At 36.7% G+C, this 23,623-nt stretch overlaps 1 protein-coding gene across 2 annotated transcripts in view; it reads right to left on the bottom strand.

The window, feature by feature from the left end:
• Positions 1-48: 48 nt before the first annotated feature.
• PELI1 (pellino E3 ubiquitin protein ligase 1) overlaps positions 49-23,623 on the bottom strand; it is a 61,459-nt gene continuing 37,884 nt past the window's right edge. Inside the window, exons 2-7 of one of the 2 annotated variants that reach the window (XM_003922694.4) lie at positions 16,742-16,881; positions 13,076-13,205; positions 9,066-9,167; positions 3,314-3,511; positions 3,030-3,218; positions 49-2,464 (exon numbers count right to left, since the gene is read on the bottom strand). In XM_003922694.4, coding sequence (XP_003922743.1) covers positions 1,898-2,464; positions 3,030-3,218; positions 3,314-3,511; positions 9,066-9,167; positions 13,076-13,205; positions 16,742-16,812 — 1,257 coding nt within the window. In that variant the 5' untranslated portion in view covers positions 16,813-16,881 and the 3' untranslated portion in view covers positions 49-1,897. The remainder of the gene's footprint in view (positions 2,465-3,029; positions 3,219-3,313; positions 3,512-9,065; positions 9,168-13,075; positions 13,206-16,741; positions 16,882-23,623) is intronic. The other variant, XM_074399155.1, reaches the window with a different exon arrangement.

Here is a 23,623-nt window from a genome sequence, read left to right as displayed (position 1 = left end):
TCTGGTTTCTCATTCTCGATTATGCAAAAATGAACTCACAGAGACAAATTCAAATACCTATTTTGAAAAGTATTTACTTAGTTTAAATAAATTAATTGCAAATAAAAATCAAGCTACAATATATAGCCCGAATAGAAATGACTAGAACAAATACAACACAGGACTTGATTTCCTTGCATTAGTCACAAAGCATGTGACAATCTAGAAAACTTTAAAATCAATTACATTTCTTTGAAAAAGGGGTAACAGCAGTTACTGATACATCACAACTAATAAACTTATAATACAAGTTTCCTGACATGCATTTCCTGAGTGAACCCAAATGATCATTTTTAAAAACAAGGAAATTTCAACAGCTGAAGTAAAATAAAATAGTTCATGGCTTCTAAGCGACAAGTTTTGTTTTTTTAAAAACTAAAAGAAAATTCAGAACAGTGTTGTAATAAGATAAAGTAAAGCTATGCTACCATATATAAAACTTTGCTACAGTCAATTAAGTATTATGCAACTTTTCAAACTAAAGGAAAACAAATCAAAATATTAAAAAAAAGACTGTCTAATCTAAAAGTGTACTGGTTTCGACAAGTGTCAAAAAAAGATTTGATGTAGTGCAACTGTCTATACTTGTGGTGCCTTTGAGAAAACGGTGGGAAGGAGGGGAGAGAAGAAACTTGTTTTTGCTTCCAGAAGCAAAGGACATACTGGAATTAGAGAACAAACAGACCATGCAGTGGTCACTCCACACTGCAGTCATTGGTGCTCAGCTGCATTTGCCAAGCAAACATTTACTTGAGTCTCACTGTGGCAATCCCTTAGGATTCAAACCCAGAGTTAAGGCTGGTCTGCTAAAAGGGGGCACTATTGTCATTCAACCCTTTAGATCTCTAGATTTCCTAATGTCTGAATAAAGCCAAATACAGAATAATTACTTAAGCATTTATTTTTCTAAAAGTAAATCATGTCACTCTCCCTTCTTGCTAATTTATACTTTTTCTTTTGGGAAGGACTTTTTTCTAGAAACAGTGAACAGATGAACCACAGTTTATATCCAAAAAATAAACTTGTCAAATGCTGCTGATACTACAAACAGATTAGTTATCATGGGAGAAAAATAGATAATCTAGATTAAATTGCATATTCAAAGGAGCATATAAAATGTTTCTTAGCATTAAGTTTTTGTTACATTACTACGCTTGAGAGAAACATTAAGAAAAAGTCTTTCCTGATTATCTTCAATGTGGTTAAAAACAAACACCTTTCACACAATGGTAATTAATATGAATTTGGTCTTACAAATTACAAAGTATTCTAATTTACCAAATTACTTAGACTGGGGTTGGGAGAGAGGCTCTCTGGTCCTTCTTCCTAACTTTGCAAATCCTTAAACTAGGTGCTCACTAAGCTACCATTCACACCAATGGTGTGCCGCCATCGTTACCATGCTACTCTATCAAGAACATTCTAAGGTATTTTCTATAATAAAGATAAATAGAAAAAAGTTAATATACATGTTGCTGTATTTTACAATGTTTGCAACAAACTGTAAACTAACATAGTTTGAACCAACAGTACCCTCAGTTATACAAAACAATTTCAGCACTGAGGATGGGTGATTCAAAAACACTAAAAGGAAGGCATCAAATTAGACTATATCTTTTTCTCCTCAAAATATATTTTCAAAACTCAGAATTCAGAAGACTGGTGCTTTCAGAAATTCCTCTGCTTGAGTTTCCCAGATTTTTGCTCAGAAATTGCTACTATTTATTATAAATGTTTAAAAAAATTCTTCATCTTAATGCAAATGACCAGAGCAGAAAAACTGTGATGTGGACAAGTTTGAAAACCCAACTCACTTAGCTTATAAATTTATAATGTAGTCTTGGAGGACAATAGTCTGTTAGTCTAGAGGTCCTTGAAAAATAAGTCTGATGTAGCCTTGTTCACCAGCCAACTGATGTGCACAAAAGGGACAGGCTGCATGAAAAGTATGAGTACCATGAGGAAGAGGGATCTGGGACCAATAGGCAGTTGTCTTTTCTGAACACACATGCCCACACGGGCTAAACGCATGGGTTGGAGGGCCGGCGTCCACATAAAATCCAGCTTCACATCCAAGCCACAGAGGAACATAGGGACCGACAGACCTACACATAGGACATTCACGATCTTTTCCGTCACGTTCTTCTTTGTTTCCCCAGTTATGATAGCCATGTACATGGCCGCAGTTTAGATAGACCCATGGTTGTTTTTCATCTACAACATCTTTCCTCTTCATACTAGGAAATGCTAGTGTGTTGAACCCTACAGGGCACTGAGGTCGTGCTGCATTGATTTCCTGTCTTAAAGCTTCTAAATGCTTCACTGTAGGAGTGTGGGAAAGGCCTTCTGCAGTACGCCATAGCAATGTTGCACCACAGAGGTCGATTAATGAGCCATCTTGTAATTGATTGGTTTCAATTTCCACCTAGAGAACAAAAGAATTGAAAAACATATTCACCACTCTGTTTTGGATTTTTACGTAAGAGTTTTGGTTTTAAGTACTTCTTACTTAAGACATGATATTTCCTATAGGATTTTCACTAAATATTCAAGAAACTGACAGTAGTTATGAAAAAGATAAGTTTGAAAATCAATGATAAAATATCAAACATTAACATATTTCTTTTTAGCCTTATAAAGACAACTTATGATTAAAACATCTGGCTAATCAATAAGTCTAATATTTTAAATGAGGTAAATATGGTCAAATATATACAGATGGCAACAGAAAAAAGATCAGAGAGTGCTGTTTAAGAAAGCTTAGGTTTTAAAATATATTAACATGACATGACAGAAGAATACACTTTTAGAGTTTACTAAATGAAATATTAAGATACTTTCCTCTAGTATAGAATTTGGTAGTCAGTGTTTGATAGACTTAATATTCTGTGTTGGCAATAGATTTAAGAGTTTTTTTTTAATGGATGTAACACGTTCAGTTCAACTCATCCTATGTGTTTATTGTAGCTAATTAAGAATTCAGTATTTACCATTTTTCCTCTCTGCTGAGCTGATCTGGTTTCACGCAGGCTAAATACATTTCCACACACTGATATTTCTCTCCATATTCCAGGCTTAGAGTCTTCTGTGAACCCATTGCGTGGATGCATTACAAGAACGCCATTAGTGGTTAAGCCATCCATCTGCCCATCTGATGTCTTCCATTTGGCAGCCTTTTCCTAGCAGAAATAATAGTTGTAAGCTTCCAATTACTTGTAATTTGGAATAAAAGCTAGTATAAAAGAAAGCATCATTTAGAAAAAAAGCTTTTTACCCCAAGAAAGATGTTTTTTGATGAGTCAAATCCTGCAGCATAAATCCGTGCTGTAAAGGGAGGATTCCGTTCACATATTATTCTACAGGCAAATCTTGATATAGTGCTTTGTACTGACTGTGTATCAGAATTACTTTGACTTCCAGGAACTGTGTCAGTTACTACAAAATCAATGGGGCTTTCAGTTGAACGGCCAATCTGAGGGAAAAAGAAACATCTATAAATCCATTCAAAGAACACAGTGGAAAATCCATTCAAGAAGGCAGTATAAGAAGTAAATATTAGCCGGGCGTGGTGGCTCATGCCTGTAATCCCAGCACTTTGGGAGGCCGAGGCGGGTGGATCATGAGGTTGAGAGATCGAGACCATCCTGGTCAACATGGTGAAACTCCGTCTCTACTAAAAATACAAAAAATTAGCTGGGCATGGTGGCGTGTGCCTGTAATCCCAGCTACCCAGGAGGCTGAGGCAGGAGAATTGCTTGAACTCAGGAGGCGGAGGTTGCGGTGAGCCGAGATCGTGCCATTGCACTCCAGCCTGGGTAACAAGAGCAAAACTCTGTCTCACACACACACACACACACACACACACACACACACACACAGAGAAGTAAATATTAAACTTCTGAAATTCTTAAAGTTGAAATTTACCATACTTAACGTTGGGGGCATCTATACTCTTGAAAACTAATCAGTCAGACTGTCTCTGATGAAGGTAATCACTTAGAGCATGGAATTAAAGGGGAACTTAACAACAATATATGAACCACTCAGGGAATGAAGACTTTAGCAATGGCTGAGATTTCTAGATCACTGCAGATTTTAATCTTAACCCTTTTGGATGGAAATGTGTGTATCATGTAGGTTTTTTCTCTTTAGAGATATTTAGAGATATTCTTTATATATATATGTATTATTTGCATTTTAGGTTCTGGGGTACATGTGCAGATCATGCAGGTTTGTTGCATAGGTACATACATGGCAATGTGGTTTGCTGCCTCCATCCCCCCATCACCTATATCTGGCATTTCTTGCCATGTTATCCCTCCTCAAACTGCTTTCCCCCACCCTCCACTGTGTGATGCTCCTTTCCCTGTGTCCATGTGTTCTCATTGTTCAACACCTGCCTATGAGTGAGAACGTGCAGTGTTTAATTTTCTGTTCTTGCGTCAGTTTGCTGAGAATGACGGTTTCCAGTTTCATCCATGTCCCTACAAAGGACACTGACTCATCATTTTTTATGGCTGCATAGTATTCCATGGTGTATATGTGCCACATTTGCCTAGTCCAGTTTATCATTGATGGGCATATGAGTTGGTTCTAGGTCTTTGCTATCATAAACAGTGCTGCAATGAACATACGTCTGCATGTGTCTTTATAATAGAATGATTTATAATCCTTTGGATACATACCCAGTAATGGGATTTCTGGGTCAAATAGAATTTCTATTTATTCTACCTTATTTAACAGAATATAGTGAACGTATATAAGTAAATCTTTTAGAAGACTGCAGAACATTACACTATAAATACCATTTATATTAAGCTGATATGCAGCGATGTCTTCAGGTGCTATAAGAGGTGTATAAGACTGCTGATCCTTATGTCAAGGGCTTGCATAGCCTTGCTTTGAGGTCTTATGTATACTTCATAGATTTTCTTGTTTCTTTTCTGTCAGGTTGTCAGCTATCATTCTTTGTTTTTGGTCATGCTTGCTTCCATCAACAAGTCCCTCCTTTAACTGGCTACTCTTATTTTGCTATGGATTGAGAAATCAAATAACCAACTTCAGAGAAGACAATTTCAAAAGGTGTAGTGAGAGCCTAAGGGATTCTCTAGGGAGCACAGGAAAGCAATTAATTGCATCAACTTTGTGGCATTTATTATATATATATATATATTCTTTCTGGTTCTTGGGTATATTTCAGAGAGACAAGGCTCCCAGATAAGAGTTCTGGATGGGTGAGGTGTCAGAGATTTCAAAACATCTTCAGAGGTACTAGCTAGTAAATATGTAAATTTCATTTTGAAAGTTGATAAAAGGAAATCAGCGGGTAGATGACAAAAGTGACAAGTGTCACAGGGCTTTAAAGCAAATATTTGGAAGTTATCAGTTCGTGAATGTATTTGTTATAAAGTAGTATTGTAAAATTGAAGAATGTGGGTACTGAGAAAAAATATTGACCCTCTACAAAGACTCTTAAAAGTCATTCTTTACATATTTTAGCCTCAAGTTCCTCATATCAGCACATTTCTAGATAAACTTCTTTAGTGTTTTTGTCCAATCATCAAGTATAAAGTCCTAATATTTAGATTGGATAGTTTTAGAGGGAAACTATTTAACAAATATAAGATTGGATATTGGCTGGGAACAGTGGCTCATGCCTGTAATCCCAGGACTTTGGGAGGCCAAGGCGGGTGGATCACCTGAGGTCAGGAGTTTGAGCCTGAACAACAAGGTAAAACCCCATCTCTACTGAAAATACAAAATTCAGTTGGGTGTGGTGGCAGGTGCCTGTAGTCCCAGCTACTTGGGAGGCTGAGACAGGAGAATTACTTGTACACAGGAGGGAGAGGTTGCTCACACCACTGCACTCCAGCCTGGGTAATGGAGTAAGACTGTCTCAAAAAAAAAAAAAAAAAAAAAAAAAAAAAAAAAAAAAAGATTGGATATCCCTTTTCTTTATTCTTAAACATAAAGATATCTTAAATTTAAGATAATGATACCCAAATAAAATGGTCAGATCTTTCAAATTAAAAATATTTCCCAAAACAAAAAGGCTCTTTAAAAGCTAAAAGATGTAGGCCAAGGATTGAATTAATATTCAGAATCAACAGAAGTAGTACTTATTTGGAAAGAGACTGTTCCAGAGGGCTGACATTTCAACTGGGTCTTGGGAGAGAATATTTAAGACACTGAAGCAATATTTGTAATGACAATGAAAAGGAAAAAACTATAAAGAAAAAAAAACCAGTAAGAATGTGATTAGATGCCAAAATATGATTAATGTTAATAATTAGCATTAAAAATACAGCTCTTTTGTCATTCTCCCTCACCCCCCAAGAGAAAACTCAATGGTTCCTTAAAGCTTATCCAAAATTTGCGGTTTATTATTTCTGATAATAGAAACTGACTCAAGATTTGCCTCCCATCTATCAATCCAGCCGAATTTCCTGCTGTTTCTGTCTACTAGGTACAGGTAGCTTGTTAGCCAATCTTTTACCACACTCTGTACTTCTTTGCCATTTCTTTTGCCAGAATGCTTTTCTACTGGTTGCTGGCAAAAATCCTACTTAACCTGATAAAAAGATCTATATAAAAAGGCACCAGTGTAAAGTCTTTTCTCCATCCTTCTTCAACCTAATCAATGTGCTTAAAATTTAGAGGGTCAGTATAGCACCTAGGCATGTAATCAGCTTATAATAAATGTCTCCCTTATGTACTTTATAGTGCCAAATGATGCACCGAGTTGGAGTTGGAATATCTGGTGACTTGAACAATAAATGTTCTTGTTCAGTTGCAGGGCAGACAATCCTAGAATGTTTCTAATACAACTCCTCAAAGACTGGCTAGTTTATCAAGGTAGTTTCTGATACATCACAGTCTTTTTGATGCAGAAATGTTTGGATTTTCCAAAGCTATAATACCTGTAGAAAGGGCATAACAGTTTATGATACTGGGAAAAATTCTGAACTTTATGAAAAAGACAAAACTTGAAACGTTAAAACTTATTTAAGGGCTTTCATTAGATGTGAAGACACTGTTTCAGAATTCAGGATACCTGGTTTAATTTCAGTTTTGCTCCCAAGTAACTCTATCATCTTTAACTCATAAGATTTCAGTTAACCTCATCTATAAAAGGGGTAAACACATAAATATAAGGTACTTTCTGAAGCTGAAATTCTAGCCTGTGACCAAGTATCTTGGGAACATCTATCTATCTATCTATCTATCTATCTATCTATATCAGTCAATCAAAAAGACATGAGGTCTCACTACGTTGCCCAAGCTGGGCTCAAGCTATCCCCCACCTGAGCTCCCTGAGTAACTGAGACTACAGGGCTAGGAGCATTTTGATTTTAAAAAAAGCTAAGTTTATTCACTTTTACTGTTTGTCAGTGAAACAAAATGTGAAAAACCATCCTAAAGCTTTGCGTTAGGTTTTTGCTGGATCTAAATGTTAATCTTCATTAAAGATGTTATTTATTTTTGGTAAAAGCGAGGAAAACATAAACAAAAGTCCACATTCTAATATTAACTAGAGAAAATAAATTCAGTAACTCATCTCATTAAAAGGGTTGGGCAGAGGGAGTGACTTCAAAGAAATATTTTGCTATTGACTGAAATTAAATATATTTCCAGGCCTTTTCACTTTTATTTGCCTTGTAAAATAAAATAAAAAAAAGTCAAAGGGACAATAATTATAAAAGCAATGTTATCAAGCAATTTATGTTCTACTTAAGTTTTTTTTCGAGATGGAGTTTTGCTCTTGTTACCCAGGCTGAAGTGCAATGGCACGATCTCGGCTCACTGCAACCTCCGCCTCCTGGTTTCAAGCAATTCTCCTACCCCAGCCTCCTGAGTAGCTGGGATTACAGGCACACGCCACCATGCCCAGCTAATTTTTTGTATTTTTAGTAGAGACGGGGTTTCACCATGTTGACCAGGATGGTCTCGGTCTCTTGACCTCGTGATCTACCCGCCTCGACCTCCCAAAGTGCTGGGATTACAGGCTTGAGCCACCGTTAAGTTTGTTTTTAAAAAGCCCAAGGCTTCAGAGAGCTCAATATTAAGGAAGAAGATCAAGAATTCTATTTACATCTTTGGAATGGACTCTCCTAGAATCTCTCAGCCTATAAAAATGTCAGCACTGGATTGGTACAAAAAGTGAGAGAAAAATATTTTTTTTTTTTTTTTTGAGACAGAGTCTTGCTCTGTCTCCCAGGGTAGAGTGCAGTGGCGCGATCTTGACTTGGCTCACTGCAACCTCTGCCTCCTGGGTTCAAATGATTTCTCCTACCTCAGCCTCCTGAATAGTTGGATTACAGGCGCCCTCCACCATGCCTGATTGATTTTTGTAATAGAGACGGAGTTTCACCATCTTGGCCAGGATGGTCTTGACCTCCAGACCCCATGATCCCTGTGATCCCCCTCCTCCGGCTTCTCAAAGTGTTAGGATTATAGGCGTGAGCCACTGCACCCAGTCAAAAAATGCTGTTATTGCATGAGTAGCATTGACCAAATATGTGCTGTGGAAAAAAGTTTGACTTCACATATATAATACAAATAGTTAGCAACTGCCTAAACTGTTTATTGCCTAGAGAGGAAGGTGGGAGGTAGTGGTAGAAAAAGTCATAAATACGTACAGAATATTTATTGTTTTCTTTTTTGGATCATAGCTACTATTCACTAAGTGTTTTTACTAAGTGCCTGGTGCAGCTCTGAGTACTCTACGTGTACTAGATCATTTAAACCTCCTAATAGTCATGAGGGAGAGTCTATTATCTGCACTTTACAGAGGAAAAAACTGAGGCATATAATGGCTACGTAATATTTTCAGTAATTCTGATTCCAGAGCCCATCTCAACCATGCTTGACTGACTTCTACTTATGAGGTTTAGCAATCAATCTATATTTTAATAAAATACAATATAAAAATATGATAATCCTTTATCTGACCTCAGCAAAAGTTACCAAGACTAGATTTTTAGCTTTTTGTTTTTTTAAGAAAAAAATTTCAGACGTTATAATACCTGAAACATATCAGTGTTGCTGTCATGAGTATATTCAACCACCACAGTCTGGGCCCGAGATAAAGTATATGATATGCTATGCTGGTCCTTGTTGCTTATTGCCTAAGAATGAAAAAGTTAATAGCAAAAATTAGTAGGCAGATCAATCCAATCTGAAAATCTTTTCATTAAAAAAAGGGAAAACTATTTACATGACATATTTATATATTTTCCCCGATATTTAGAAGAGCGGTTAATAACTCCTGTCAGTTTCTTAGGTTGAATGTGGTACCGAAGAATATTTAGAAGCAGTTAAACAGTAAGAACATTATTTTATTTTTTAGAGATGGAGTCTCGCACTGTCGCCCAGGCTGGAGTACAAGCGGCACGATCTTGGCTCACTGCAGGCTCTGCCTCCTGGGTTCAAATGATTCTCCTGCCTCAGCCTCCTAAGCAGCTGGGACTACAGGCACACACCAGCATGCCTGGCTAATTTGTTTTGTATTTTTAGTACAGACAGGGTTTCACTATGTTGCCCAGCCTGGTCTTAAACTCCTGAGCTCAGAAAATCCGCCCACCTTGGCCTCCCAAAGTGCTAGGATTACAGGTGTGAGCCACTACACTTGGCCCATAATTTTCTTTTATCAAACACCAGACTACCTTATTAAGTATTTTAAATTAAAAAATAATCAAAACCGAATCCCACATAAAAACAGAAAATGATAGTACTGCTCTGATAAGAAGTACAAAATCTTGCAAAATAAGATGAGTCTGATTTTTGAAGTCATTTAGAGAGCTATAAAGTTCACTAATAAGCCAAGTTAACTGGTTTTTCTAACCATTTTGTGACTCTAGAGATGACAAATGTTTGCCATATGTGGGATGAGACACAGAAAAATGCATTTGGGATTTGGTCCCAGGAGATAAAGGAAAAAAAATTTTTAAAACAAAAGAAACATTCATAGAATGATTAAACATTACCAAAGGAAAGGAATGTAATGCTTATGCTTATGACTGTACTTCTGACTTATCTCAAACTAAAAACATTGTTAACAAGAACTTTTCAGTTTTGTTTTCAAGTGTTTTCTATGTATTTGAGTTGAAGATAATATCAAAGGAGGGGAAAAATCTAGTCATCACACAAAGGAAGTAGAAATGGGCTGCGTAAAAAGAAAACAGATACAAAGACAGAAGGGAATAATTATATACAGCAAAGAAGCTAAAGTAAAAAACCTTTCTTAATTAGAAGTTTGGCATCGTAAGTTTTCACTTGGTTTCAATTTGCAGCTAATCTGTAATAGATAAAGCTTTAAAACAACAATTAAGATTAAGATTGTCAAATTTCCAAATATACAAAGAGAATACAGAAATACCAAATTCCAAATATACAAAGAGACTGTACTAATGACTCAGCTTTATCAAAGCTTAATACTGCCACTTTTGCTTCTGATTTTTTTTAAAGGAATTAAGCTACAGATACAATTGAGGCTACCTACATGTCTCTCTCAATTCCCTTTTCTCCACACAGGTATCCAACCTCAAAAATGCAGTATAGATCATTTACATGCATGTTTTACATACTTATTTCTACACATTTAGGTATTCATAAATACTAAATAATTGTTTTGCAGGTTTTAAACCTACATACATACATATATATATATATATATATATATATATGTATGTATGTATGTATACACACATATATATTTTTAAGAGAACAGGTCTCACAATGTTGCAGAGGCTGAAGTGCAGTGGCTATTTACAGGCAGGAAAACAGCATACTAAAGCTTCAAACTCCTGTGCTCAAGTGATCTTCCTGTCTCTGCCACCCAAGTAACTGGGACTACAAGGCATGTGTCACAGTACTCAGCTAAACAGCTGACTTTTCAATGAAATAATTACTCAGTATTTTGAAAAGTAATTCTTAGCAGCTAACAAGATTTTAAAATATTGGTTTTTGTGTGCTTTGAGGTTGTAATCTTTGTGTGTGTTTTTTTTAGCTGTTAAACCTACTCTTAGACCGAGAATAAAAACTATGTCAAGTTCGAGTCTCACTGGACTAGAACACAGGGTTTTAACCACTCACCCCAGATGACTGCCAGACTAAACTATTAATTTTCATCATGACCTCACTAATACATTCCTCCAAAATTTAAAGAGGAAAGAGTCAATTTTTTTTTTTTTAATTGAGATGGTCACACTCCGTCATTTAGGCTGCAGCGCAGCGGCATGATCTCAGCTCACTGTAGCCTCTGCCTCCTGGGCTCAAGTGATCCTCCCACTTCGGCCTGCCAAGTAGCTGGGACCTGAGGGCATGCCATCACGCTTGGCTAATTTTTTGTACTTTTGGTGAACATAGAGTTTCACCATGTTGCCCAGGCTTTTCTTGAACTCCTGAGCTCAAGTGATCCGCCCACCTTGGCCTCCCAAGTGCTGGGATTACAGGTGTGAGCCACCACGCCCACCCAAGAGTCAGTCTATTATCCCTAAGGTTCTTATTGCCTAGTAAAGATGAAAGATGAAAAAGAGATAACAATGAAAACATGAGGGCATGGCAGAGTAACAACAGGAAGAAAAGTACAGAATGTGATATTACAGAGGTAGGGATTAGAAATCTTTTCCCTGATAGTGATTTTCAACCAGAGGTAGTATTAGCTGTTTAAGGGGCATCTAAACATATTTTGTGCATTTTTTGGCTGTTATGAGAATTTGTAGATCACATGGCATTTTGTGGGTGAAGGACCCATAAATGTCCTGTAGTATGTAGGAAAGTCCTGAATAAGAAAAAACTGGCACACCCAAAATGACAAGAGCACTCCTGGGGGAGATACTGTAAGAAGCGCCTCAGATTGGTTCAATCTGAGGTTTACTTTTGCCACCTGCTTAGCACATTCCTTCTCTCCAAAGGAGCAAAAACAAATACCCCAAAAGAAGTTGTCCCTTTTCTGCACTAACTGGCTCCCAAATAGTAACAGAGGAATCCTACAAGGCCTAAGGATTCTTTCACAAATCAAACTGGGTATAAAACAAAGCTGAAATGTCAATTATCTTCAGACACTGAAGCGTAACCTAAAACCAGATCATATGCCAATTTTTCTGTCTCTCATTTATTTAACTTATAAAGATATGCTTCAGATGGTATAATACTAATGTACATCCTCAGGCTACTTAGCTAAAGACACAGGTACTTCCAGGAGTCAAAGAACTCTTTGTAATTTTTCTTATTTGCTCATTACAGTATCAAATTCATTCTGTGTTATAAAATTGGAAGCAGAAGAATTTACAGAAAATACAAAGATGTGAAATTCTCCCTCCTTGTCTGTCACTCTAGGAAAAGCCCAAGTATCTTGAAATGGTGGTCCAGCTCCTGGAAATTTTGTTAGAAGAAGAAAAAGACGCTAGAAGCATGATATAGGCTAGGGGGTTGAGAAGTCATATTGTAGATGCACTTGGATATTGCTTTCATAGCTTTTATTCAATTTAATTATTATTGAGGTCTACTTTGTGCAAGGCACTATGTTAAAAGATAAGAAGTTATAAACCAAAAATGAATAAAAACAATACATAGAATCTTAGGTAAAGACTCTTAGTTTAAAAATTACCTCATCCACACATGCTTCTAATACCTGAATACACATATTATACATCACATTCCTCCCAGGGAGGCCCCTCCAGTAATAGAGTGGGAACTTTCCACTTCTCAGGGCAGTCAGCTGCATAATTCTAAGTACTAGATAAAGCCCTGTCCCCCACCCCACCTCTTTTAATAAGGAAAGAGAATGTTCCTTCTAATTTCCACCCACTGATCCTGGTTTGTCATTAAAAAAAAAAAAAAAGTCCAATTCCCCTTCCATATGGCAGCTCTTCAAATACCATGTCTCCAAAGTCTCTTCTCCAATCCAAACAAAAGGAAATTTCTGAAATAGAAATGTGAGGGGAATGCTAGAGAATATAAACAACACATAAAAGTCTTTCGATTTCTCCAAGATAATTTATGTAGCTTTTTAAAAAAAAAATTTATTTTTTACCTTTGCAGCCTGAGGAGTACAAGCAATATGCACAGTGCTGGGCTTCACCCCATTTGCCTTAGGTCTTTTAAACAAAGCAAACCTACTTTTCCTCCTTCCTCTATCGCCATTTGGGAGAGACCCATTATACCTGATGGGGGGAAAAAAATATAAGTGATCTCTTGAACTGCACAATTATGAAACAAATGTTTTACTCTGCCTTGCAGAATCAGTTCCCAATTAATTATCTATTAGCACACTATAATTATTTCAAATTCCTTTGAGCAACTGTTGATCTCCACACCAGGTGCCAGTGTGTGAAACAAAATGAGATTTTTTTTCTGGCTTCATTCCAAGTCACAGAGAACCTTTTGGATTATATACAGAGTTATCTCTATTCTTTTCCTTCCCTCTTTTATGAAAGATAATTAAGAGCTGATTAATGGCCTGTCTGACTCCTTATGACTCATTCTGTTTTTTTTAAGGTGAATTGTTTGCATGTGCTAATACAACCTTTATAAAGTATAGTATGTATTGTTTAAAACAGAATCTCCTTTAACTGTGAACCAAACACTTTAAATAGCTGAACTTTTGAAGTAAGGAATTTTTAGACTTGCTAAGTCTTAGCTACCTGAATGTACAAATACACTCTCATTATATTAGCAGAACCTGTCCAACGGACATGTTTGCTAAGCAGTAAACATACTTTTGTTGTTCAGATCTTATGACCATTTTTCCATAACATGTATACACACACCCACACACACACCCACACCCCCCCCACACACACACAGACAGGTGGGTGGATCACCTGAGGTCGGGAGTTCAATACTAGCCTGACCAACATGGAGAAACCCCGTCTCTACTAAAAATACAAAATTAGCCGGGCTTGGTGGTGCATGCCTGTAATCCCAGCTACTCGGGAGGCTGAGGCAGGAGAATCACTTGAACCCAGGAGGTAGAGGTTGCAGTGAGATCATGCCACTGCATACCAGTCTGGGTGACAAAGCAAGATGCTGTCTCAAAAAAAAAAAAAAGAAAAGAAAAGAAAAAAGTTAAAAACAAAATAAAAATATTTGGGTGTTTACTGTAAACCAGACACTATTGAATTCTATCCCATATACATCACCTCACTAAATCTACCCTTGCAAAAATGCTACCAGATTGAAATCACTGTCCCCATTTTTACATGTTAGGGAACAGGCTGTTATTTTCTGAAGGTCACACAAGTGACACTGGCAAAGCCAGAATTTGAATTTAAGTATGTCTGTCATATGGTTAAATCATTCTTTACTGCTTCACTGAAGCAAGAGCAGTAGCTTAACAATAATCTTTCCTCATTCACTGTCCACGTCCCCTGCCCCCTGCCCCTTGCCTCCTGTCCGCTGACAAATCTTTGGTTTGATGATCTACTATATGCAGTTGGTCAATCTAGGGGGAAATGAAGCAGGGAATAGGGACAGTTTTGAGGCTGGAGGAGGGAGTGGTTATAAAATGGCCTGTAATTGTGGCTGGCAAGAAGAATGTTTTAAAGCTGAGACGAGACTTTACTCAATGACTGCCATATGTAGAAATTACACTGACTCTTTCAAATAAAACACTTTGTATTGGAAAAAGCCCTTTATAATGTTGCTAGCCTTGCTATAAGTCCAAAGTACAGCACCTTAGCTAAGAAATTATTTTAGCTATTCTAGGCTTTGTGTTGCCACCAGCCCCACTGTCCATTCCTCATTGCCCCTTCACTACTGTCCTCTGAGTTGCATGACTCATCCCACTTCTGGATGTGGCTCTTTAGTCCCACATTGCATTCCTGTAGTTCAAAGCTCTTTTCTAAGTAGCAACACCATGAAACCTTTTCCAGCTTCACTTCTAGAAGGTTGAGAAGAGAAAGTATTTGCATTTTAAGACACCAAGTACCAGACACAGAGACAATTACTGTGGCTAATGATTATCTCTTAACTGAGGAACTTCTGGGCTAAGACTGGCAGTTTAAAACCATAAGCTAAATTTTAAACTAGTTCCTCAAATGACTCTCAAATTTCCTGCCAGAAGAATTTAACCTGGAAAAGTTTTTGGTAGTTAAGAGCTGTTTGTCTTCAAGTCTATGTGATTTGAAGTTGTAATACTGTAGTTACTATGCTAAGTTTATGATCTTTTAAAGTTTTGTTTTTGAGAAAAGCATTTTAAATCTCATAGGGCCTTAGATGATCTTGTCTAATTGTCATTTTACAGAGGAGGAAACAAAGGCTCAGGATAGTTCAGTAACTTGCCCGGGGTCATACAGGGAGCAGCACTGGGATAAACACTGGATTCTAGGATTCTTAACCACCGGTCAAGCTCGGTAACTCCATCTGATTTCCCTAGTTTCTCCTACTCTCTCATATGAAACAACACATTCTCACCTTAACAACCTGACTCTCAAACATACTGCAATATCTAGAGTTGCTTTTTATTAGCAATTTTATTTTATCTTTTTTTTTTTTGAGACAGAGTCTTGCTCTGTTGTCCAGGTTGGCTCATGCAACCCCTATCTCCTGGGTTCAAGTGATTCTCCTGACTCTGAGTAGCTGGATTACAAGCACATGCCACCATACCCAGCTAATTTTTGTATTTTTAGTGAAGATGGGGTTTCGCCATGTTGGCCAGACTGGTCTCAAACTGTTGACCTCAGGTGATCTGCCTGCCTCAGCCTCCCACAGTGCTGGGATTACAGGCGCGAACCACTGCACCTGGCCTAAAATGAGCAATTTTCTAGTTTCTGAGATCTCTAGTTAAGACAGGCTAATACTGTGTCTCTACTTGAATAGTTATGGCAAGTTTAAGAGGAATAAATTGAAATAATTTAGAATAACAGAATCAACTTTTCCTCAATCTTCAGATTCTATTTCTGTGAGTTACATGGATGAAATTACTTTAGGAGCTAAGAACTAGCTAGGTCCTGTGATTCAGAGGCATTAGGCTGTCACCATATACCTATATAACTCCTTTAACCAAAATGTACAGCACAAAACAATAACTAAGAGGGGCAAAAGAATAAATGAACCTACAGTATGAAATTACCTAAAGCAGGGAAGGAAAAAGGAATTTTTGGTAACGTCCCCTGAGGCAAAACATGAGATAAGGAAGACAATGGAACAACTGTGACATTGGACAAATACATTTTTCATATTTTTTTTTTCTCTGAGAGTCTTACTCTGTCGCCCAGGCTGGACAACCTCTGCCTCCCAGGTTCAAGCAATTCTCCTGCCTCAGCCTCCCGAGTAGCTGGGATTGCAGGTGTCCACCACCACACTCAGCTAATTTTTGTATTTTTAGTAGAGATGGGGTTTCACCATGTAGACTAGGTTGGTCTCGAACTCCTGGCCTCAGATAATTTGCCTACCTCAGCCTCCCAAAGTGCTGGGATTACAGGCATGAGTCATGGCGCCCAGCCTTTTCTTTTCATCTTTAAGAAACTTTGCTCTTTTCTGAGACAAAGCTTGTGTCGTATTTGAGTGCTTTTTAAAGATGGCATGAATATGAGAATTAAAAGCGTTTCTTGATTTGGTAACATTACCTGTAGCTTTAAATTCTTTTTGGAAGCAGGTAAGATATAAATTCTAAAACAAAAAAAGCACTTTTAACCTAAATGCCAAAATTAGCGTATATTATTCAACGGTGTGGCTCATCAAAATGGAGAAACCTTACCCTAAGACAATGAGTTCCCCATATTTTACTGGTGCTTTAGATGGATGATTTTCTTGATCAGGAGAAAACATGAGCTTGGCTGTCTTTCTCAAATCTTTGTTCACTGGTCAAGATCTTTGGGACACTTTTTGCATTATTTCCTAGAGGGAAAAAGCTTTCATTAATAATGTGAGCAGTTTATTTCAGTTTAAATAAAGATGTTATTTTCTAGCAGTCCTCTTAAACACAATATTATGCAAAGTATCACATGGTATATACATTGTATGGACATTTTGCCCAATAATGATTATATATTTGACAAAACTGTTTAAATGGGTCAAAAATGTAAATTTGAAGACTTCCACTTATAGAAGGATAGAACAGATATACTTTTCCCCTTTTATTTCTGCTAAGCATAACTAAAAACCCTAGACATTATATACAAAACATAAGAAGACTGAAAAGTGGAGAAGGCAGACTAAGTAAGGGATCTTAGGACCCATGGAATATGACACAGTGGTGTAAATTCTCTGGGTTTTCTTTTTGCCTAATATATCCCAGACTTGGAGCTAAAGAAGGCAGCAACCTGGCGATGCCAACTGGCACAGACCAAAAGAGCCACAACAAAAACTTGCTCTCTCTAGGCAAAGAAACAAGAAAGGGACAGCCTAGCAAGATGGAAAACTTTTGACAGCAACTGTTCCACTCCAGCCAAACCCAGAAAACACTTTCACCCCACCCCACCCCCACCAAGAGCAAAGTGAGGAGCCTTGACTTCCACATTATAAAACATAGTGAGGATCTCCAATGCCCTACTGGGGCAATGTCAAAGTAGGTCAAGTAGGGAGCCAAGACTTTTACCCTGATGTCCAGGCATGCCCCCACACCTGCCCCAGTGGTGTCAGTGCATACTATGTGGGGAACCTAGACTTCCACCCCTCACCCAGCAATAACAAGAAGGATCCTCTTCCTCAGGTGTCAGTAGAGACAGAGTAAGGACCCCTGACTTCTACGTCCACCCGGCAATAATGAGGAGGCACCCCTTATTACCTTGCCAAAGTGGTGTCAAGAAAACCCAGTGGAAACAGAAGGTTTAGATAATATCCAGAGTCTAGGAACATAATGTGAAAATATCTAGTGTTAATAGATAATCACTCATCCTAGCAAGAACAAGAATTAAAACAATGCAAAAGATAATCAACAGATGCCAAAACTTAGATGACAGAATTACCTGTCAAAGATTTAAAAGCAGCTATGATAAAAATGCTTCAATGAGCAATTACAATATATGCTTGGGATAAGTGAAAAAAATAAAAAGTCTTAGCAAAGAAACAGAGGATATAAAGAAGAAACAAACAAATTGTAGAACTCAAAAACACATTGACCAAAATAAACTGTTCAGTGGAGAGGCTCCACAGCAGAATGGAGTGGACATAGTAAAGAGTCTGAACTGGAAGATAGAACAGTGGAAATTACTTGATCTGAACAATAGAAAGAAAATAGGAAAAAACAAAATGAAACAAATAAAACAGCCTTATGGACTGGTGACACTATAGGAAAAGATCTAACGTGTGTCACTGGAACCCAAAAAGAGAGAAGAAAGAGTGAAGCTGAAAAAGTCCTCAAACAGGCTGGGTGTGGTGGCTCACACCTGTAATCCCAGCACTTTGGGAGGCTGAGGCAGGTGGATCACTTGAGGTTAGGAGTTCAAGACCAGCCTTGCCAACATGGTGAAACCCTGTCTCTACTAAAAATACAAAAACTAGCTGGGTGTGGTGGTGTGCCCTACCCATCTACTTGGGAGACTAAAGCAGAAGTAACTGCTTGAACCTGGGAGGCGGAGGTTGCAGTGAGCCAAGATTGTGCCACTGGGTGACAAAGTACGACTCTGTCTTAAGGGGGGAAAATAAAGCATCCTGGAAGAAAGAACACTGACTGTATTTATAAGAGAAAAACAATTAGATTGACAGTGGATTTCTCTTCAGAAACCATAGAACCCGGAAGACAGTGGCATAATATTTTTCAGGTGCTGACAAAAATGGAAGGGAAGTCAAGACATTCTCAGACGAGGAAAAATTAAGAGAATTTGTTACCAGCAGACGCACTAGAAAAGAATGGCTAAAGGAAATTAATTAAACAGAAAATAAATAAAATAACCTTAAAATATCAGAGAAGATGTAAAACATGTTAGCAAAAATATGAATAAATACAATAAAACTTCCTGCTCTTGAATTTTCTAAATTTTATCTGATGGTCAAAGTGAAAACTATAATATAGTTAGTTAGATGTGGTTCTAAACGTATGTAAAGAAAATAGTTCAGAAAATTATATTGTACTCCTGAGCATTTATCTCAGAGAAATAAAGACATATGCATCCAAAAACCTGTACATAAATGTTTGTGCCCACTTTATTTGTAATAATCCAAACTGGAAACAACACAGATCTTCTTACTGAATGAATGATTAAACTGTACATCCTTACCATGGAATAGTACTCAGCAATAAAAAGAAACAAACTATTGATAAATGCAAAAACACAGATAAATCTCCAGAGAATTATGTTAAGTAAAACTAGTCTCAAAAGGTTACATGAATGATTCCATCTATGTAACATTCTTGAAATGACAAAATTATAGGAATGGAAAACAGATTAGTGGATGCCAGGGGTTAAGGATGGGGTGAGAATAGGAGGAAATGTAAGAGTGGCTACAAAAGGGCAATAGGAGGACGATGAAAATATTCTGTATCTTTATCATTATCAAAATTCTGGTTGTGATATTTTACTATAGTTTTGCAAGATGTTACTTGGTGGAAGCTGGGTAAAGGGTATGAGGAATCTCTATTATTTTTTACAATTGCACGTGAGTCTACAATTATCTCAAAGTAAAAAGTTTAATTAAAAAATATAAATTTGGCCGGGTGCAGTGACTCATGCTTATAATCCCGGCACTTCGGGAGGCCAAGGTAGGAAGATCACTTGAGGTCAGGAGTTCAAGACCAGCCTGGCCAACATGGTGAAACCCTATCTCTACTAAAAATACAAAAATTAGTAGGGCGTAGTGGCGCGCATCTGTAGTCCAGCTACTTGGAAAACTGAGGCAGGAGGATCACTTGAACCTGGGAGGTGGAGGTTCCAGTGAACCAAGATCATGCCACTGCATTCCGGCCTGGAGGACAGAGGAAGACTCTGTCTCAAAAAAAAAAAAAAAAAAAAAAAATTTGTGTGTGTGTGCCTGTGTGTGTGTGTGTGTGTGTGTGTGTGTGTGTGTATTTGACACAAGTATGACAAACAGAAAACTAACACTTCTGATAAGTCAGAAAAATCACAATAATTCCCCAAATATTATCATGTCTATTTCATCTGCAGTTTAATTGGATCAAGTATTTTCTGTATTTATTTCTCTCCCTAGTTCCTGATAGACCTGTTAAAAAGGTTTCACAGCAGAACTCTTCATAGCTAGACCATAAAAGTCTCCCTGTTTTCTACCTCCACCAACAGGTTTCATAGGAATCTCATGATGAAAAATGTCTACTTGTCTTTTTCTACAGTACAGTGAAATACAGCCTGTGCAGTGGCACTTTTCGTGAGAAGGCAACACAGAGTGTATGCAGCCCAATGAATAGGAACATGTCAAAGGAAAAGTCAATGAATAAAACAAGTCATTTTGACCCCTGGTAATCCCTTGGAAGTGACATACACATTTAGAATAGTCATTCACACTAACACACAACTTCTATCAGTAAATTCAGAAAATTAAATTATTAAAAAAATGCTTCAGAAATATTTTAAGAAAAACATTTCCATCATTCAGATACACTAAAAACACCTCTTGTCTCTCTAGATATATTTGCTTTTGCTGAAGATTTTAATTCATTACAGTATTTAAAAGGTTATAAAGATCAATATATTCCTATTTCACCATAATTGTGATACATTTGAGTTGTGAGGCAATCAAATTCCTTTAGAAAAATACACTTATGCTATGCTAACTAAAACTTTCAATTTAAAAACAAGTTTCAAGGACAATGAAATCAACCAAAGAATACTTTTGGTTTCATATAATAAGATCTTCTGATATACACGAAATCATACTTTAGTATATGAACATATACTTCCCCTCTAAGAAGCATTTCATTAAAAAAAGTTATACAGAAGCTTAACTAGAGGCATTAGCTGTACTTTTCTGTTTAGACAATTAAGGTACTGCCAACAAACATGAAAACAACGCTCTGACACATTTCTCACCAAGAATAGCAAGAACTAAAAATTTAATAACAAGTAATTAAATGTAAATTAATTTTAAATTAAATTAAATTTTAATAACATTGCTTTGTTTTGATTTGAATTCCTATTTAGAGTTACTATTTAAAGGATATGATGGTTTTCCATTTATAGTAGCAAAAAAATTTCTTTAAAAGTAAGCTTATTTATTTAAAGAAGCCAATTTAAATTGTATTAAATAGCATTAGTAAGTGCACAGATATGGCAAACATCTGAAAGTGTAAATGCCCATATATGGCTGACATTAGTGTATCTCATGGCTAGCAAGTATTAGCCTGTGTTCTAGTTCTAGCCGTCTTTGAACAAAGCAATCTGTTTCCTCATCTCTAAAAATGAAGGGACTAAAGTAGAATAAAGGGAATTTGGGAGGTGGAAAAAATATAAGCCACCATCTGGTCCTGACTTATAAGACTTTACAAGTAACATGCATAACACTATAGATTTAGTTCTATTGCCTCTATAGCAAAAGGAACAATTTTTTGCTTAAACAAGAAACTAAAAAGCAAGAGTAAGGCTGGCATATACCCTCCATATATTTTCTAGAGCACTTGGTCAAATTAGCCAAGAAAAACTATGTATTTCCAATCAGACATAGTCTTACTCTGCTTAGGTCCCTTAGAAGGCCTGATTTGGAGATATTTTATCAGTGACATCAAAGTTTCAATCACAAGAACACATTCAATCTTGGCTTCTACTTCTGTTATTTGATATCTAAAACCTAAAATAAAACACTTTAGTAGTACGAGTTATTTATATGCATAATTGACCCAAGATGAAGTTTTTAAAATTTAAAAATGGCATGTAATCAATCAATATATAAACTGGCATTATTAAACTGCAAATAAAGTGTGCTATGACAGCTATTTCTCCTGGAACCTTTCATTGCAATTCTAATATATATTGAAAGGTGACTGTTGTAAAAAAAAAAAAAATAAATAACTGAAGAAAGATTCATTATTTTCCTAAAGGTTTATAATCTTTAACAAAGCCCAGTACCTAGACAGTGGTTTCATACTCATTGTCTTTACATATTCTTTCTATATTTTAAAATCTGAGTAAAAGAATTCTTCAAAATGAATTCCTAGGCTGGGCATGGTGGCTCATGCCAAGAATTCCAGCACTTTGGGAGGCTAAGGTGAGAGGATCACTTCAGGCCAGGAGTTTGAGACTAACCTGCACAACATAGTAACCCTCCCATCTCTACAAAAGAAAAAAAAAGAAAAAGTAAAATCAGAAAAAATTAGCCAAATATCATGGCATGCACCTATAGTCCTAGCTACTCAGAAAGCTGACGCAGGAGGATCACTTGTATCCAGGAGTTCAAGGCTGCAGTGAGCTATAATATTCCAGCCTGGGTGACAGAGAAACTGTCTCAAAAAAAAAAAAAAAAAAAAAAAAAAAAGAAAAGAAAAAGAAAATTCCTGAAGTCATGCACTTGAGAACTTCAAATGAGTATGTACATAAAAACCATCTTAATGTCTCAATTACTGGCTCCATTTGTTGGTCTTCAATTGAGTTAGTCTGACTTCATGTATTCAGCCCTATCCCAATGTTATCTAGCACCAAGAACATGAAATAGCACCATTAATTCTACTTAAGACTAAAAGCAATGCTAGAGAAAATCTTCCTAAGATAATAAAACTGTCTTCTATTTTATCTATCATTTTGAAACTTTGCTTGATACTTGAAAGCATGTTGCTCTCAATAGCAAGAACTAACCTTCCAGAGTTAAAAAAATTTTTTTAGTAAGTATATTCTGGAATAGTGTTATTTTCTGTGTGGGCTAGGAGAACATGAATAGTCATAAAATATATATATTTATTAGGAACAGTAGTATTAATTTCACTGTTAAACATTCCAGTCATTTCTTCTTTAAGGGCCAATGAAATACAATGATTTTCATATCAAGTCTTCCCAAAGGAAAGACTTTCTATAATATGTCAGTTTCACCTAAAGAAGAAAAACTGAAAAATCAATCTTTGTCCCTCAGCCTAATAAATGTTTTCTTTCAGTATTTACATCACACCCAGCCTTTGCTTACTACCTACTAAACACAAGTACAAAATTTCTGCTCTAAAAACAAAACAAATACTAAGCAAGGGACAAAACAAATCTTATGCAGATTGTTTACACAATCTTCTGAGCACTTCTATTTTGGTGGGCAAGTGGGTAGGCATAATGGGGTGCTGAGAAAGAAAAATGTTTTAAAACATGAAAACGTTATAACATTTCTTTATGGGGAAAAACAATGTGGACTGCATATATTATCTCAGATAAAACAGATTTCCATCTATACTAGTTTCCCTGTGGTTGATTTCAAAAGGATGACTCAAACAGAAAGAACTGCTTTAGTATGTTTGTGGTGGAACCATTTTATGAAACAAATTCAGCTGATGACTGGAGTTTAATTCATAGCAGTTTCTTGATAAGAGTGAAAATTTAATCACCTTCCTTCTTTCACAACCAGCAGGAGTAACACAAAGTATTTTTACATAAAAGGAGAAACAATTGTGTGTAGTAGTAGTTGGAGGTTACAATTTTCTGCTAGTGTCTTTTAGCTTCTCAACACAGCAGTGGAGGAAGTGAAGTCTATGTTCCCCTTCCCAAAATACAGGGCAACA

Source organism: Saimiri boliviensis, chromosome 1 (assembly GCF_048565385.1).
Source record: "Saimiri boliviensis isolate mSaiBol1 chromosome 1, mSaiBol1.pri, whole genome shotgun sequence".
Taxonomy (NCBI): domain Eukaryota; kingdom Metazoa; phylum Chordata; class Mammalia; order Primates; family Cebidae; genus Saimiri; species Saimiri boliviensis.
The sequence above is the reverse complement of the archived record's forward strand: the minus strand, read 5'-3'. Positions and strand labels throughout refer to the sequence as shown.